Below are 16,346 nucleotides of genomic sequence, written 5' to 3' on the forward strand. Positions count from 1 at the left end.
ATCCATGGAATGAGTAGGATTGAATAGCTGAAGTTGACACCAAGGTGGAGAAAACCTGATTGGCTGGGAAAATGGTGGTGCCCTCGACTGCAAGAGGAAAGTTGGGAAGGGAGGGTCTGAGGAGAAAGACCCTTGTCTTTCTCTTGTTTGGGGTGAATCTGGGATTTGTGTTTGTTAGGCTGCTTCTTCACTCTCAAGAAAAGGAGAGCTTATGGGAGATCTGAGTGTCAGTCTCCCCCACCCATGTACCCAGATTGGGATGGAGACACCATAAATTCTTTGAAATTTCCACGTTTCAAAGGCCCGCTTCCATTTCTAAGGACCTCACTGCTATAATCTCCCATCCAAATCAGTTGGTTAGCAGCCTCTGTAGGGCTCTTATTTCCTACAGGACATGAAAGTGTGAGAAGAGGGTGCAAAGGTTCAAGATGGGGCCAGATCAGGGAAATCTTTGAACACTAAGTAGGTGCAGACTTTATTTGGTAAACAGTAAGCAGCCAATGAAGGTTTTTGAGTCAGGGAGTTAGACTATTACCTTAGGACGATGATTCTGGTTTGGAGAGGGGGAATACTTCTGTGTTGGAGACCATTGTCCAAATGTAAGATGGCAAAGGGTAGAAAGAGTAGGATGAAGAAGGTTTCACAAAACCAGGTAAATTATAGGCCCAGAACTCACAGAATTGACATGTTTGAATGTGGGAGATCAGGGAGAGGGCTTTATCAGGCAATTTTAGTTTCTAATCCGACGATGGTTGTTTATGATTCTTTCTGGAAAGAACTTACTCACACTCACAAGGATTAAATCATTTAATGATGATAATAGAACAAAGATACACAGGAGTTGTGGGACCTAAGATTCCCAACTTTGGGATATACAACAGGTTTATCTGACCAGAAGGATGCCACACTGCACAGGATAAAAGATGGAGTACACAACCTAATTCCACTACTAATTAGGGTTTCAATAGAGGAAGAAGCATCCACCGGCAGATATTACTGACAATGACAATTGGTCGGATCACAAGGTCCCCCCCACCCCCACCCTCACCTTAGGCTGAATAACCCCCCCGGCCTACCCTGTATTATAACATGAAATTATCTGTAGGCCATTGAGGAGGGATTGGCTCCTTCTCCTCGGATACTGACAGCCAGATGAGTACATGCACAAATGAACAAATCTTACTATGACCAATAGAATACAACAAAAACAATACAGACATCGGCTGCAGCTAAGCACCCGTGCAGAAAAACAAAAACAGGAACACCCATCATTCCAAACAAGAATCACCGACCACTTCTTAACCAGGAACGGGAACCATTCAAGTCTGTTCTTGGTCCAGGAGATGACTTGGATCTTCCAAGAAAGTCTTTCTGCTCGAAATCGTTCTCTAGAGACCAGCACGGCGGCAGTCTCGTTAACAGAAGTAAAGAAGTGAGGAAGAGGAACTAGTTTGTAGCATGGGGAGAAATGAATTCTATTATTTCCGACAGTTTACAAACATCAGGTAAGGATTTTGGCCCAAACGAGAAAAGTTCTGCTCTAAAAATCAGACTCTGCCCTCCCACGTTACAGAGGGGTTTGGGGTTGGGCAAAGACACATGGCATTAAAGAGGGGGCATCTCTCGCTCCTCATTAAGTGGGCAGAGTCAGCAATCTGTGAGCTCAGCTTTTAGGATGCAGATTTGTCTTAGGATGTGAGACAGAGAGAGAACAATAAATCACTTTTTTGGTGTAAATGTTATCGCACAGAATTTGCAAATCTGAAAACCCCAGACCCCGAGGTGATGGTGGAACCACTAAATGTTGGGAGTGAGATCACTGAGAGGGGAAGAGGGCTTTTTGTCTTTCCTACAGAAAATGCCAGGAACACTTTCAGTACTGAAGTCAGTCACCCAATGGACTTAGGACCCAAGCCCCTGATTCCTGACAAACAGCTCCAGTTCGTGAGGCCGGTGGCCTCTGCCCAGCTCCATTGCCTAAAAGCTGTGTCAGCTGTGGAAGCTGAAGCCTCTCTAAGTAATTTGGGATCTTACAGATGCCAGGGAGCTATTAAAACCCTCCCTGGCCCCGAGTGGCAGCTTCTCAACATCTCCCTCGTCTGATTTCCACCAACAGAGTTGAGAAGGACGTTATTTTTGTGCCCATTTACCCAGAAAGGTCAGCTGACTTGCTCTGTAGGACTCAGCAAACTAATCCTAGATCCAGGCCCCTGGTAGGTGTATGACCCCATATAAGAATGAGGTGGCGATGCTTGCCATCTAGGGGAGGGGGTGGAGGGAGGGAGGGGAAAAATCGGAACAGAAACAAGTGCAAGGGATAATGTTGTAAAAAAATTACCCTGGCATGGATTCTGTCAATATAAAATTATCATTAAATAAAATAAACTATTAAAAAAAAGAATGAGGTGGCAAAACCCTCTGCAAACGGAAGCGCCCTTTTATGAGCGAAGTCACCCTGTGCCCGTTTTTCCTGGCTGTCAATCTAGCGTCCACCCGATTTTCTAAAACCAGAATCCTTGGGTATGGGCAGCACCGGGGCCCTCACCCACCATTTCCGGATGCCCACGGACAGGCCGGATTGCTGAATTTCTTGCCATAGGAATATCTCCGACTTACTGAAGATGGAGGAGGGGGTCGAGGCGTGGGTGTGTGTAGGAAGGGGAGCTTTGCCTCTGAACCCCGCTCACCCCCTCTTCAGGTTCCAGCATAAACTAGGAGCCCCTCTCCCCTGTGGGCCCAGATTACTTAGCAGAAAGGCTAGAGCTTCCAGGACAGTCAGTGGCCTCCCTCTGCCCCAGCTCAGACTTCTCCCAGCAGGCCCCTCCAGTCCCACAGACCTCCGGCCCTTCACTTCCCTCTCAGCGCCTGAGGCTGTTCACTGCTAAGCCCCGGGCAGCCCCCGGATGTCCCACCCCCGAATGCCCTCTGCTTGGCTGAGAATCCAACCCCGGAGTTATTGGCTGCGGTGATTGTGGTTCCGTCCTCAGTCCTGCCCCCCTCGTCCGTCCCTCCCCAGGCCCAGCTCTCCATTCGCCTTTTCCTATCTCACATCTCCCTGGGAACTGATCTGATTCTGTAGCAGACAAGTGGCTGAGAGATGGGACCCTCTGCCCTGTCCTCGCAACATTGCCCAGCCTCTCAAAACTCCCGGGGCTTTCCCCAGCCCCTCCCACACTCACCTAGCTGCCGGGAAGGCCCGGAGCAGGTCACTGAGGGGCTCGGGCCCCCCAGCACCGCTCCTTGAGTGACAGCAGACCGGTCACCTCCACTCTCCAGACTCAGCTTCCTTCCACCCTCAGACAGGCTGGGACTCCGAGGGCCGCCCCTCAGCGTGGGGGCTTCTACAGCTCTGCGAGCTGGAGAGACCCGTGTTTTCCGAAGGGACGGCTGCTCTTTCAGTGACTGTTGAAGGACGCCCTCCCCCCCATAACCTCCCCCCTCTTCCCCGCGTTGCAGAGACGTACAAGGTCCCGACCATCAGCCCAGTCAGTGACTGTCCAGCTCCGGACGCGCTCACCAGGCCGGTGCCCTTTGGCCTTCGTGTCCCAGGTGACCTCTCCAAATGCAAAACAACACACACAGACACACAACCACACACACGGCCGTTCCCAGAGGTTCTCTCCGAGCCGGTTTCACAAAGACACAATTACGCGCGCGCCGGCAGGAGCCCCTCCGGACTGGGAGTTGGGGAATGGGAGCACAGCCAGATGAATCGCACAGAGGCCCGCAGACCAAGCGGATGAGGAGAAAGCCGGTGAAGCAGGGGAGGGGGCGGCCCGAGGGGAGCAGGTGAGAGGGGGGCACCGCCCCCTCTCGCCCCCAGGCGCCAGGGAGCGCTCACTCCCCGGTCTTGGCCGGGCTGGGCGCCGCCGCTGCAGCAGCCGCCGCCGCCGCCGCCGCCGCAGCCGCCGCCGTCGCGGTCACCGTCGCGGTCGGTGTCGCGGTCACCGTCGCGGTCGGTGTTGCGGTCGGTGTTGCGGTCGGTGTTGCAGTCGGTGTTGCGGTCGCCGTCGCGGTCGGAGTCGCGGTCACCATCACGGTCGGAGTCGCGGTCACCATTGCGGTGGGCGTCGCGGTCAGAGTCGCGGTCGGCGCCGCGGTCAGCATCAAGGTCTGCGTCGTGGTCGGTGGTGCGGTCGCTGTCGCCGCCGCCGCCGCAGCAGCCGCTGCCACAGCCACCGCCGCCGCGGGTTGCTTGGCATCGGGCTTGGGGTTACCCATCAGGCTCTCGAGGTAGGTCCGGAGGCCCAGCAGGGACGGCATGGAGCGGGAGCTCCGGGAGGCCAGGTAGCGGCTGTACTTCCTGAGCCCCCACTCGGGGTCTTCGTGGAAGGAGGTCTGCAGCTCGGTAAGGCTGACGTTGCGCAGCCCCAGCATCTTGGCCTGCGTGCGCGAGAGCACGTTGACACGCACCAGGGGCTGCAGGGAGGCGAAGCAGTCCAGGTTGGAGAAGGGCAGCACGCGGCGGCCCAGGTTCTGGCCCAGGGGGATGTGCAGCACCTTGCAGAGGTCCCGCATGGCCCGCACCGAGGCCAGCGCGCTGTTGTCGTTCATGTTCCGAGACAGGTAGGTCTTGACCAGGTTCTTCAGCTTGTAGCTTCTGGCCCCCGGCAGCTTGTCGCGCACCAGGGGCAGGATGTCCAGGAAGCCGGAGATGGTCTCGTGGAACTCCCCCTTCTTGGAGAAGGTCTCCAGGGCCTTGAAGAAGACGGTGATGTTGGGGGACCAGAGCTTGTAGCCGGCCAGGATGGGGTGGGAGGAGGAGCGCAGGTAGCAGAGGAAGTTCTGCAGGCCGTCCTCAATGGCCACCCCCCTGGAAAAGAGGCTGAACAGGGCTTCTTCCTGCTGGATGATGATGCGGAAATTGTTCTCGCCATTTACGGCGGCCAGCTGGCTGATCTTCTTGGCTGGGGATGAGAGAGAGAGAAAGGATGAGAGAGAGAGAGACAGACAGACAGACAGGGCTGGGGGACAGAGAGAGGGACAGGGAGAGAGAAACAGGGAGGAGAGGGACAGGGGCAGAGGAGAGAAAGACAGAGAAACAGGAAGGAGAGGGACATGGGGACAGAGAAACAGGGACAGCGCATGGAGGAGAAAAGATGGGAGAAAAAAAGGAGAGAGGGGGGAGAGACAGAAATAGGGAGAGGAGAAGTGACAAGCACACCGAAAAAAAGAGGGAAGAGAGAGAAACAGGAAAGGGGGAGAGAAAAGGGGAAAGAAAGGAAAAGACAGACACAAAAGAGAAGAGGAAAGAAGAAAGGAAGTGAGGGAGAGGAGATGGAAAGAGAAGCAGGTAGAGAAAGAAAAAAAGTGCTATTGAGAGAGCAAGAGAGAGAGAGAGAACGAAAGAAACAGTGAGAGAAAGAAATAGAAAGAGACAGAAGAGTGAAAGAGAGAAAAGAGCAAAAGAGAAGAGGAGAAGAAAGAATGAGAGAGAGGTAGAAAGAGATCAGAATGCACAGGACATGGAGTGGCAAGGGAAGAAGATGCAAGAAAGGTCAGTATGGACAGTGTCAGAGACATTGAAATAGTTGTCTGAGACCCCATTTATATTTCTGGTCTTTAACTCTTCTCTCTTGGAATCCATGCATCTGAAGCAAAAGTGAGACCCTTGGGTCATCACCTCTTTCAATTAGTCAATCAAATAACCAGTATTTTTTTCTCTATAAAATTAAAAAAAATTTTCAGTCATAAGTATTCATTTTTTCTCCCTCCCAACTCTCATCATCTGCTAAGAAAGAAGGAAAGAGGAAGAGAGAGAGGGAAAGAAAGGAGGAAGGAGAGAAAGATGGAAGGAAATAAGGGAGGGAGGAAGGAAGGAAGGGAAGAAGGAAGGGAGGAAGGGAAGAAGGAAGGAAGGAAAGGAGGGAGAAAGGGAGGGAGGAAGGGAGGAAAAAGGCATGGGAGGGGGTGGGAAAGATAATACATTAGTATTTATTAAGCACCTGTTGAATGCTAAAAGTATGTGAGGCAGAATGGTATGGTGGAAAGAGTCAGAAATCTGACTTGGTTCCAGTTCTGACTCAGCCATACTGGCTATGTGATCCTGAGCAATCCATTCACCTCTTAGTGCTCCAGGTAGCCATGTAGGATTCTAGAATTCTATTATGACTATTTTGCACTAGTAGAAGACCTTTCCCTGTTCAGGAGTACCCTTGTTCAGTGGAGTCCTAGATCCAGTGTCTCTCCTAATCCCTCTCCTATGTATGACCGACCCACCAATCCCTGATCCTTTCTCTGATGAAGGTTATCTGAGGAATATTACAGGGGAACCTGTGTCAGCACCATGACTGGCACAGAGCAGGTGTTTAATAAAGGTTTGTTAACTGAAAGAAAAAAGCAATTATTAAAGGCCTCCTATGTGCCAAGAATAAATGTGTTTAAAAAAAAAAAAAAGAACAAATATATCTCATATGATCCTCACAACAAGCCTGTGATGGTTATCCCCATTTTATAGCTGAGGAAACCAAGGGGGATACAGGTTCAGTATTACGTTGACAATGTGTCCCTCAGGGATTTCTTCTAACTATACTAGCACCTCATTACAAACCTGGCTTTGCTCCCAGTCTGGGTTACCTGCTTGAGGAAACGATATTAACAACAATGAAAATAATAATAATATTATTATTTAACATCTCAATGATATTTTAGGGTCTGCAAAGCACTTCATGAATATTGTCTCATTTGACCTTCATAACAGAGTTGTTTGGGAAATGCTAATCAAATGAGATACTATTTGTAAAAAGTGCCTGGTATACAGTAGGTACTAGCTAAATGATTTTTTCCTTGCAGACTAAAGTAAGCAGGGGGCTACTTTAGAGTTTAGGGCTTGGAAAGCATGTTAAATTTTCTCCTCTTCATCAGTTTACAGGGATGTCTAAAATCTGTCTCTATATGCCCATTATTTCCACCCCCCATTATAGCCCATGGACCAGCCTCTTAACTAAGATTCTGGGATTACAGTTCAAAAGGACCCCAGAGGCCATATAGAAAAATCATATAAAAATCAGAGGCAGGATTCTATTTTCAGGAAGAGGTGAATTGAGCTGAAGAACTAATCCTCCTCCTCCTCTTCAGTGCCTCTTGAGGCTGGAATTTTGGGGAACCTGCCTTGCCTCATGGTATTAACCATCATTTAGTTCAAACATCCACATTTTTTCATATAAGGAAACTGAGATGGGGAGTGAGTTGCCCCTCCCTGGTTTGTTCTCCCTAAAATGATGTCAGAACCGGACTTAAGATCTTTAAGTGTCCCTTGGGCAGAGGTGCTGATACCTGGATTACTTCCTGCCTGCATGAAAATCGGGCAAATTGCTGAAGTCTCTAGGTCTCAATTTTCAGAAAGAAATTAATCGGATCAGATGATTCCCTGAGGTCCCTCCCAGGTTTAAATCCCTCGGAACTATGAAAGTGTTGACTTGTGGGATTTGGAATCCATCCGTGATTCGTTCCCCAGGACCTTAGTTCTGACCTCCACACTCTTAGAGACCTGTGGGCAAATGTTCCCTGGCTGACCACCTCACTGGGCCAGCTTGGGGATGCTTTCCCCATTCAGAGATGACATAAGAATACCCATGTGGCCTGTTACCTCCTGAGACCCTGTAGGTGAAGCAGGAGGGGCAAGGGGAAAGACTCACTTTTGCTGTCAATCTTGAGGTCAAAGAACACCAGGGCTCGGTTTTCCTGCCCGTCTCTGAAGCTGTCGGTGGGGTGGCCAGGAGCGGGCCGTGTGCCGTCTGCACATTCCATGAGATCTTCAGGGTCGCTGCTGTCCCCGTAATCACTGGAGGACTGAAACACAGCAACCATGGTGACTAGCTCAGGAAGGGGTCTGTGGGTGCGGAATGTGCCATGGTTTTGCTCTTTCTTTTCATTAAAAGGAAGAGGAATTGTGTATGGGGGTGGGATATATCAGGAAATGCTGACTGTCATATAAAAACAAAAGGTATCAACAAAAGGAACTCATCCATCGACCTCCTGAATAGAGCCAGAACAAGGTACATGGATAGGAGAAAAGCAAAGGGCAGCAAGGTTATGTGGCTGTCTCACGAAGAAGATGCTGGAGATTACTAGGGTTCTCCTCTGATGCTTTACTGGGGCATCAAGGCAACCCTGGATTCTCTTAAGGATTTATAACCCCGGACTTCAAGTTATGGCAGTTCTACCATTCTAGGAAAGGCTAACTGGAGGGCCAGCCTGGTTAAGTTACAGAGAACCGAGCACCAAGAATCATTCCACTCACCAAAAACTTTCCTTGCCCTAGTGGCCCCCCGCTTCCCTTTCCAAGTACTCACAAATCATGCACCGTATAAGCTCTTAGTCCTCTTGTTTCTCACCCATCCTGGTTGGTGCTCAAATAGAAATATGGTTTAACAAGTTTCCTCCTAACCCAGAGTAAATCTGCTCTCCCTGGGCATCGTGCATCTAGCTTTCACCAAGCTACCTAGTGCTGCCTCTTATTCTCACCTTCCAGGCCCGGATACAGTCCAGGACTGATCCAGTCCTGATACTGAGCCAGGAGGATCAATTCACAAAAGTCAGTTCCAATTTATTTTTTCAATTGGCAAAAATCCCTTTTCTCTCCTTCCCATTTCTCCACTCTCTATCCTCACTATTAGAAAAAAATAAAAATAAAAACCTTTCAAAAATATGCAGTCAAGCAAAAAACAATTTCCACTTTAACTATGTCCAAAAACAATCTTAACCTGCAGTCTATCTGTCAGAAAATTGGGAGCACTTCTTCAGGGTTTCTCTGTAATCACAGGTGGTCACTGTCGCTCAGAGTTCTCGAGTCTTTCAAAGCTGTTTGTTTTTACAAATTGTTCTCCTGGGTCTCCTCACTTCACTCTGAATCAGTTCATAGAGATTCCTCTGAAACCTTCCCTTTCATTTCTGATAGCATAACACTATCCCATCACATGCCGTTACCCCAATTCTGCCATTCCCCAATAGATGAGCAACCCCTCGGTTTTCCATTCATTGCAACCATGGGGGAAAAAAACCACTCTTTTACAGACACAAGAGACATGATCCTATCCACAAACCCCTTGCTGTATTACAAATATTTACTACGGGCAGCCTCCAACTCACAATAAACTCATCACCAAAAGAGTCCCCCCTTCCTATCCCTTCCAAGCCCCAGAGTTCCCAGGTACTATGGCCATGGAAACCCTTCGGGGAAAACAGCTGTTTCTTTGAGAAAATCAGAAATGGAGGAAAGTACTATGGAAACAAGAAACAGCTTACAAGACCTGACCCCTAAGGCTAGAAGGAAGGCTTACTACCTTGACACCCGCCCCTCCTGTACTGGGCATAAGCCCGGATGTTCAGGGAATCTTCTCACCTGAGTCTCTGAACATAGACATGGGAGTTCAGACATGTTGGAGAAGTTAGGAGCTCACAGCTAATGGAGGGGAGTGATTCCTGCCCTCTTCCAAAGAGAATATGGGGGAATGTCTCAGAACAAGTGGAGAGAGGAAGAAAAAAGGCTCACCTGACTTTCTTCGGTCTCTTCAGAGCTGCTGATTACAATTGGATTATCTACAAAATGGAAAGGGGAGTCAGTAAGCCCCAGGGCTGTGCTGGGAGACACAGCAGTGGGCTTCGATCCTGAATAGAAAATGGCTGAACAAAGGCACAGACCAACAACAGAACACGATTGCGCCATGATGACAACTGTGAGGGATGCAAAGAAAAGCATTATGGCAACTGAGGCAGGGTGGAGCAAACAGGACCAAAACAATTTACACAATGACCACGACAATGCTGAGAGACTTTGGGAACTGTGATCGAGGCAGAATCCAGTCCTGACTTCAGAAAACTGTATGGTTAAAGTGCAACATGTCCCTTGCCTGTGGTAGACAACTGGGTCAGAATGGGACAAACATCTTGCTTGATTGTATTTGCTATAACGGTAGGTTTTATGGGGGTGTGAACCATATAAGTAACAGTGACATTTTTTTAAATCATAAGACATTACATAAGAGATCAGATTTCTACAGCAAGTTTATAAACCGTTTTCTAATAGCAGTGCTACGGGGTATGTGCCAAAAATATTAGTATGTCTATTTGAGAGGTAAAGAGGCTGGTTCAGAAAAGTTGACATGGCCAAGATCACTCCGCTGGTAAGTGTTGAAACTGAGACTAAACCCAAATTTTTCCTGAAATGAATCCAATGATCTTTTTTAAAAAAAGTTTTAATGTATTATAAGCAATACTAACCATCAATTCTACCAAATAAGCTGACTTGGCAATTATTTCCATATAAACTAATTTCAGTGAATTATATGACACAACTCTTTTTGTCAGTCACTGTCTCTAAGTTTCATCACAATTCCTTGATTGACTTTCGATTTCTGCTTCCATTTTTAACTTATGGGATTTGATATCACCATTGTACAGATAAGAAACTGAGTTAGATCAAGATCATATAAACCACTAAATGATTGGAACTGGGGTTAAACTCAGATCTTTCTTGATAGCAAGTCCAGTAATTTTCTCTTAAAATTTTATTATTATAAATAACATCAAACACAAATTCTACCAATTAAACTTAAATTGCAACTATTTTTATTTAAACACATTTATATTTATATATTTATAGTTATATATATAAACATATAATATGCCATTAATTATTATTTTCAGCCTTTCTAATTTTCCTCATCAGCCCTTGTTTGACTGTCCATTTCATTTTTGTCACTTTGATAAGTGTATTCCTATTCCTTTTCCTTCTTTCTTTCTACTTGACATTATTCCATGGAGGTCTTTCTAGGTTTCATCTTTTTTCTCCTGTGTGATTCTGGGCACATTGTGTAATCTGTGAGCCTTATCTGGGATTAATGGATGAGGGAATCGATCAGTAGCTACCTACTGAAGTAATCGATCAGTGGCCATGGATGAGACACAATGAGGTGATGGACATCAAGATGGGCTGAATTAGCGCCAAGACACTGGATCCTCAGCTGTCAGCAGAGATGTGATTTATCGCCATCTGTTTGCTCTCATCCCCTATGGGGGAAAACTCTTGCCACCTCTTCTTCACTCAGTCCCAGTGAAATGAAACCCCAGGTTGCCTATGAGTAAACTGCTTCCCACCCCAAATACACTTTTGTCCATCTCGATCCATTGCCACTATAACCTCCCATGTCCCACACACTTCTGTTTGTCCCTTCCATGGTACCCTATGGAATTCCTATTACATCACTGACACATTCCCTTGTACTTGCAACCTCTTTGTCACTTTCCCCTTCTATCTCTAAGCATCCTTTCCCTCCTGCCCATCCTTTGGTGCTGATCACATTTTCTTTCATCCATATTTTCACTAGGTCAAGCCATACTCAAGGCATAACACTTTACAAAAGGGTGGAAACCAACCTTGGAAGTCAATCAAGCCCAACTCTATCATTTCACAGATGACAAAATGAAGGCTCAAAGAGGTTAACTGATCTGCACAAACTCAAAAGTATGTTCAAAAGATTATAAATTAATAGAACTAGAAGAGAACTAAATACAAGGTCATTGAGTCATCTTTTCATTTACCAATGAGATTAATTTATCTCATAGTCAAGAAGACTCATCTTCCAGAGGAATTTCCCTGACACCACATCATAGTTTGGTCACACACAAGTTTTTTAGCTGGAACGATATTCTTATTATAGATCACACAGTTATTTCTTACCCTAATGATTATAGTGGAAAAAAGATTATTAGCAAGGCAATACAGAGCAAAGCACTGAAAGCTTTTCCCTTTCTATTCCCCCTTCAATTATTTTATCAATTTATTGATAATTGGATTGATTACAGTCTAAGCATGGCATATAGTTCTAAAGAGGGCACTTTTATATAGGTGATACAAAACCAAAGGGCAGCCCTTACCAGAAAGGGTTTTTTTTAAAACAATGGATGGGTGGCTTGAAGTTCAGGTGGGTCAGGATGAGTTGAGGGACTAAACGGCGGGAAATAGCAGAATATGAGAATTAGTAGGAAGATGGTGGAGGACCTGAGTAGTCAGGGAGAGCATTATCACCAGGATAGTTGATATCACGGTCATTAGAAAAGTAAAAGCAAAGGATTTGTCTCAGGTGAGACAATAGCAAAATCAAATTGGTCAAGAAAGAAAAAATAAACTTATTATTATGCTCTAAGGCATAATAGACCATGGAGTAGTATCAATATTCAATGTAGATGGCCAAATGGCATATTATCATAGGCATTCACAGAAAGATTGAGGAAAAAAACAACTAAATGCTTTAACAGTAATTGTAAATTACTTCAATTTGTTTCTTTCAGACAAATCTAAGAGAAATAACATGAAATACAGTAATGAATGATCTAAGTAATAAATAAAATTATAATAAGACAATACATGAACATTTGTAGTATGAAACTAAATCAACAAAATAAACTTTATTTCTCTGAGCGTATATAAAATAGAATGGAAAAGGAAACAAATGAAGTCAGTGTACTGCTAAAAATAAATACAATAATCTCAAAATAAGTGCAAAAGTAAGAAATTTGGTCATAAAAGAAAAAATGAAAACAAAGCAAAAATGTATGGGTAAAATAAAGAATCATTCTGCCCTCTTGGTTGTGTTACCCTGGCAAGTTACTTAACCTTTCCTAGTATAAGAAAAATGAAGTTTAGTTATTGCCACCATTGAATCAAGTGGGCTGAGAATTTTGAAGCTACATTGTAACTGCGTTGGATTTTGATTTAAATAACATGTCAATGATAATAACATGGAATGATTTAAACTATGCTTTTAAAAATATACCCCTAAGCCATCTCCACCCTGAAAGAAGATGTGGGGACTGAATGGAGATCACAACATAGTATTTGCACCTTTTTTGTTGCTGTTTGCTTAGTTTTTTTCTTTCTCTCTCTCTTTTTTTTTTTTTTGATCTGATTTGTGCAGTATGTGCTGCATAATAATTGTGGAAATAAGTATAGACTATATGTTTAACATATATTAGATTCTTACTGTCTAAGGGAGGGGAGTGAGAGGAAGGAGGGAGAAAAACTTGGAACACAGGAGTTTGCAAAGGTGAATGTTGACAACTATCTTTGCATGTTTGTTAAAAATAAAATAATTTAAAATATATATACTGCTGCTCTTTTTGTGATGGCAAGGAATTGGAAATCGAGGGGAAACCCATCAACTGGGGAATGGTTGAACAAGTTGTGATATATGAATATAATGGAATACTACTGTTTTATAAGAAATGATAAGCAAGTAGATTTCAGAAAAATCATGAAAGATTTACATGAACTGATGCTGATTAAAGGACCAAGAGAACATTGTATGTAACATCAAGATTATGTGATGATTAATTGTGATATATTTAGCTCTTCTCTGCAATGTGGTGATCTAGGACAATTCTAATAGACTTGGGATAGAAAATGCTATCTGCATCCAGAGGAAAAACTATGGATTGAAGTGCAGTGTTTTTACTTTTACTTTTACTTTTACAAATAGCAGCTAGCTGGTACAGTAGATAGACCATCGGCTCTGAAGTCAGAAGGACTTGAGTTCAAATCCGGCCTCAGACACTTAACACTTCCTAGCTGTATGACCTTGGGCAAGTCCCTTAACCTCTATTGCCTCAACCCCCCCCCCCAAAAGAATGTTTTACTTTACTTTTGTTGTCTGTTTTTTTTTTTATTTCTCATGGTTTTTTCCCTTTTGAGCTCATTTTTCTTATATAACATGACAAATTTGAAATTATGTTTAAAAGTATTGTGCATATTTAATGGATATCGAATTGTTTGCTGTCTTGGGAAGGAGGGAGGTAAGGGAGGGAGAAAAATTTGGACACAAAGTCTTATAAAAATAAATGTTAAAAACTGTATTTACATGTATTTGGAAAAAAAAATACTAAGGAAAAAAAAGATTGTGAAATGAGTTCCTCCATCTAAATCAATGAAAGCACAGAGTTCGGCAAATCTGGGGACAATCTCTCGGAGGATAATCTTGGCAACAAAGGCTGATGTAGCGCTAGATAAGGGAGTTGGTCTACAAGAACAAGACAATGTGTGTAAATGCCTGATTTGGGCACAGTAACAGTCCATCTAGAGATGTTCAAATGGGATAGAGGCCAAGGGTTAACTTCCAAAAGCAACTTACCTAAGAAAATATGCTGATTATAAGACTGACCTGAGTGACAAAAAGCACAGACACTAATGGCCACCCATATTCGGTTAACTGGATCCACCATTCCCCACAGGCCCCTTTTTATGAGTTGGAAGGCAAGTTTACTGGTAGAATCTCTTAATGGCTGCCCAGTTACAGTGATTCAGATCTGTTCCATCCAAACTCCAGATACTTATTTTGCACTGCACTTTCCATGGGATCCAACTTCTCAAGAGAAACAAAGATGGAGATTACAGCTCACCCAGTACGGGTCTGAGAGCCTGAGATATGCAATTCAGTTATTTAGCTTTCTTGATTCATGTAGGATAAAAAAAAAAAAAAAAAAAAAGCTGCCTGGTATGCAAATTCTTTGGGGGGGGGGGTTATTGAGGCAATAGGGGTTAAGGGACTTGCCCAGGGTCACACAGCTAGGAAGTGTTAAGTGTCTGAGGCCGGATTTGAACTCAGGTCCTTCTGACTTCAGGGCCGGTGGTCTATCTATTTACCAGCTAGCTGCTATTTGCAAAGTCTTTTTAACTCAAGAAGGCTCTTAAGAAAAATGATGCTTTTTAATCAGAAGCTCAGGGCAAACAACGACATTTTAAAATGAAGATCAATATAGAAGTATGATTATTATGGTCTCGTATTTAAGTACACACTTTATAACGATTTAGCTATACGTCTAAGTTAATTAACACAGGAATTTCCCTAAGACTAAATCATAGATTGCTTACACACAAGTTTTTCACTTGGATCTATATTTTTCTATAAATCACACATTTATTTCTTATTCTAATGATTATAGTGGATAAAAGATTAGCAAGACAATACAGAGAAAAGCACTGAAGGCACTGAGTATTGATCTTTTTCTTCTCATATCACTTCCTACTTTAAATTAAGGTCATTTTGGGGTACATCCTTTCCTTCCCCTTGTTAGTGGGAAGCTCCCTGAGAGCAAATCACCTGAGCTTTGTACCCCACACAGTTCCCAATAAATAGAGTTGGATGCATTTTCTGATTTTGAATTTTGATTGGTCATTAGACTTTTTTGCCACCAGTCTCAAGACTTCAAACTCCCGCCCAGCATCTAAGCAATAAGAGGCCCCCAGTTAACATCAGGTGATTGATTGATGCTATGCTATTTGTCACTGTGACAGGAATTATGATGTGCCATCAGAGGAGGAGGGCACAGATGGTGCTCACCACAGGAATATTCTCTTGCAATGTTCCCAGACTGCCTCAAACTGCCAAAGTGATCGGTTCGTAATGTATGAGGAGGTCTGCCAAAAAACTAAGTTATAATGGCTTAAGATTAGCAAAGCATTTTATGTGTATTATCTCATTTACCTTTACAACAATCCTGTGAAGTAGGTGCTATTATCATACCTGTTTTTCAGCGGAGGAAACTGAGAAAGTAAAAAATTAAATGCGTCATACAAGATCACACAGACAGTAAGCATCTGAGGCAAGATCTCAGCCGAGGATTTCTTTCCTCTCCATTAAGTACTCTATCTAGTGCTCTACCTAAGAAGCTTGGGGTATCCTGCATCAAACCAGATCTTAAGAAAGACTTCTTAACATGGCCTGGCCTGGATTGGGGGGAGCAGTGATTTCTCCCAGGACTTGGTACTGGGTCTTTCTCCTCATCTCCTCGTGGTAGCAAGCAGACCATTCACAGGTGTCTAGGTCAGTCGGAGGCTGTGGCTTGTGCTGTTCCAAAGCTCTTGACCAGGAGGTTCCAAGATCAGAAGAGTGATGATAAAAGCTGTGGTCATATCCAGCGGGGGCGGCTGGTGGGCAGCAATGAGGGGAGGGGGCGATTATTATTGTAACTTTGTAAAGAAAAGCCGCTTCTTGCTCCCTCTATCTTCCCATCCCTGCTCCCTTGGCCCAGTCTTATGGGCTATCCTTGGCAGGCCAGACTATCTCCATATTCAAAGAAGACTTGTATTGGCAAATGAATTACACGCTAAGATTGCAATGACTATATTGACTCACTCCCCATGCTGAACGGTTTGGGGAGCCAGGAGATCCCAGCGCCCCTCACAAAGACTAGAGAGCAAAGCTCACTAGAAACATGGGGTGAAAGCTGAGAATTTTGAGAGATAGGCTGCTGGGAATCTGGGATTTGTCAGTGGGCCACCCAGCTTGAAGCCTTTGGGTTCTCCGACTCCTCCCCATTCCTCACCCAAGGACTGACCATGGGATCCTAGC

The 16,346-nt window shown here is 44.8% G+C and overlaps 1 protein-coding gene across 2 annotated transcripts in view; it reads right to left on the bottom strand.

Moving 5' to 3' along the window:
- Positions 1-789: 789 nt before the first annotated feature.
- Positions 790-16,346, bottom strand: part of PML (PML nuclear body scaffold) — a 39,047-nt gene continuing 23,490 nt past the window's right edge. For both annotated transcript variants that reach the window (XM_051982266.1, XM_051982265.1), the window contains exons 9-11: positions 9,494-9,540; positions 7,638-7,791; positions 790-4,907 (exon numbers count right to left, since the gene is read on the bottom strand). In XM_051982266.1, the coding sequence (XP_051838226.1) occupies positions 3,838-4,907; positions 7,638-7,791; positions 9,494-9,540 (1,271 nt within the window). In that variant the 3' untranslated portion in view covers positions 790-3,837. The remainder of the gene's footprint in view (positions 4,908-7,637; positions 7,792-9,493; positions 9,541-16,346) is intronic.

The sequence above is a fragment of the Antechinus flavipes genome, chromosome 2 (assembly GCF_016432865.1).
Source record: "Antechinus flavipes isolate AdamAnt ecotype Samford, QLD, Australia chromosome 2, AdamAnt_v2, whole genome shotgun sequence".
In the NCBI taxonomy this organism is placed as follows: domain Eukaryota; kingdom Metazoa; phylum Chordata; class Mammalia; order Dasyuromorphia; family Dasyuridae; genus Antechinus; species Antechinus flavipes.